This window comes from Apaloderma vittatum, unplaced genomic scaffold (assembly GCF_000703405.1).
Source record: "Apaloderma vittatum isolate BGI_N311 unplaced genomic scaffold, ASM70340v1 scaffold24563, whole genome shotgun sequence".
Taxonomy (NCBI): domain Eukaryota; kingdom Metazoa; phylum Chordata; class Aves; order Trogoniformes; family Trogonidae; genus Apaloderma; species Apaloderma vittatum.
The window spans coordinates 1-1152 of record NW_009707793.1 but is presented as its reverse complement, the minus strand read 5'-3'; the positions used below and the strand labels follow the sequence as shown (position 1 = coordinate 1152).

Sequence of the window (1152 nt, the reverse complement as noted above, 5' to 3'; positions counted from 1 at the left end):
GGTTCCAGTCAAACATCTCCAGCACCCGGTGGCACTCAACGCGGGACTTCAGCCCCAAGCAGAATAGCTGCTCCACCTGAAAGGGGACAGGGCATGGCGATGGGGGTGATAGAGGTGCCATCACTCTTGTGGGAGCCGTGGCAGGGAGACAGGGTTGTGTGGTACCTTCAGGTACTGGATAGCTCGTTGGGTGCTCCAAGCCGTGGTTCTGCAGGGCTGCCTGGCACTCCTCGGTGGTGACACCATGCACTGTGTCCTGCACCTGTGGGGAGTTTGTGGTCAGTGCCCGCCACCATCCCTGCGCAGTCAGGAGCCCGTGGCTGGAGCAGCAGGGTACCAGGGCTGTCCCCCACCCTCGCTCTCTCCCTGGGGAACACCGTAAGCCCAGATCTGGAACCATTCTCATACCTGGGACCTTCAGCCTCTTCTGAGCTTGGGTGCAGACTCCCGGCCACCACAGACCCAGCAGGGAGAGCCCAACAGGACCACAGTGACAGCCACCTTCCTTCCCCCCTCCCTGGGACCAAGGGTCTGGCTAATTTGGGTTAAAATGGCCTGCAGTCCCATTTTGCAGTTGCAGTGACACATCCCACAGAATGTCTATGGATCTTTTGCAGCCAGTCCCCCGGGGTTGAACTTGGGGAAGCCAAGGCACAGGGTGAGGATGGCTCTTGCCCAAGCAAGTCCATGCCACCTGGCAGATGCTAGAGATGCTGCTTACCAGCCGGATCTTGTCGGTGGGGCGGCAGCCATCTGGACCATCATAGACAATCTTCTGGAGGCTGCAGGAGGCTTTCACAAGGCATTTGGGCCCAGGGTTGCTGTTGTTGGAGGAGAAGTTGGCCTTGCAGTCCGCCGGTGGCTGCTGCACCATGGGACGGACAGTGGCTGTGGTGACCAGGCGGGATGCTGACACCTCCTCGGGGCTTTTGGCCTCCTTGAAAAACTTCTCATACTTGTCCAAGTAGGCAGGGCGCTCGGGCAGCAGGTAGTAATGGGTGCTGCTGACCTTCTGCCCGTCCTTGACGATGGGCAGGATACAGGGTCCCTTGGAGCAGTCCTTGCCCTGTGCTTGGATGACCTTGGGGGTGGCATACTTGGGGTCAAGGGCAAAGCTCTGTGTGGTGGGCATGGGCTTCCCCGGTGAGGTGG

The 1152-nt window shown here is 59.9% G+C and overlaps 1 protein-coding gene across 1 annotated transcript; it reads right to left on the bottom strand.

Annotated features, from left to right (window-relative positions):
- LOC104271622 (activated CDC42 kinase 1-like) lies at positions 1–1134 on the bottom strand. Its single transcript, XM_009866341.1, has 3 exons — positions 722–1134; positions 166–262; positions 1–76 (listed from the first exon to the last, which is right to left on the bottom strand). Exons 1-3 carry the CDS (start codon positions 1130–1132, stop codon positions 36–38), a joined length of 549 nt encoding a protein of 182 aa, XP_009864643.1. The 5' UTR covers positions 1133–1134; the 3' UTR covers positions 1–35.
- Positions 1135–1152: the final 18 nt, after the last annotated feature.

Bases quoted from the DNA above. Each gene is read 5' to 3' on its own strand.
- LOC104271622 (XM_009866341.1), bottom strand. From the start codon at position 1,132: ATGCCCACCACACAGAGCTTTGCCCTTGACCCCAAGTATGCCACCCCC. The intron at 263-721 runs GTAAGCAGCATC...AACTCCCCACAG, and splicing joins CCACCGACAAGATCCGGCTG to GTGCAGGACACAGTGCATGG. The intron at 77-165 runs GTACCACACAAC...GTCCCCTTTCAG, and splicing joins GAGCTATCCAGTACCTGAAG to GTGGAGCAGCTATTCTGCTT.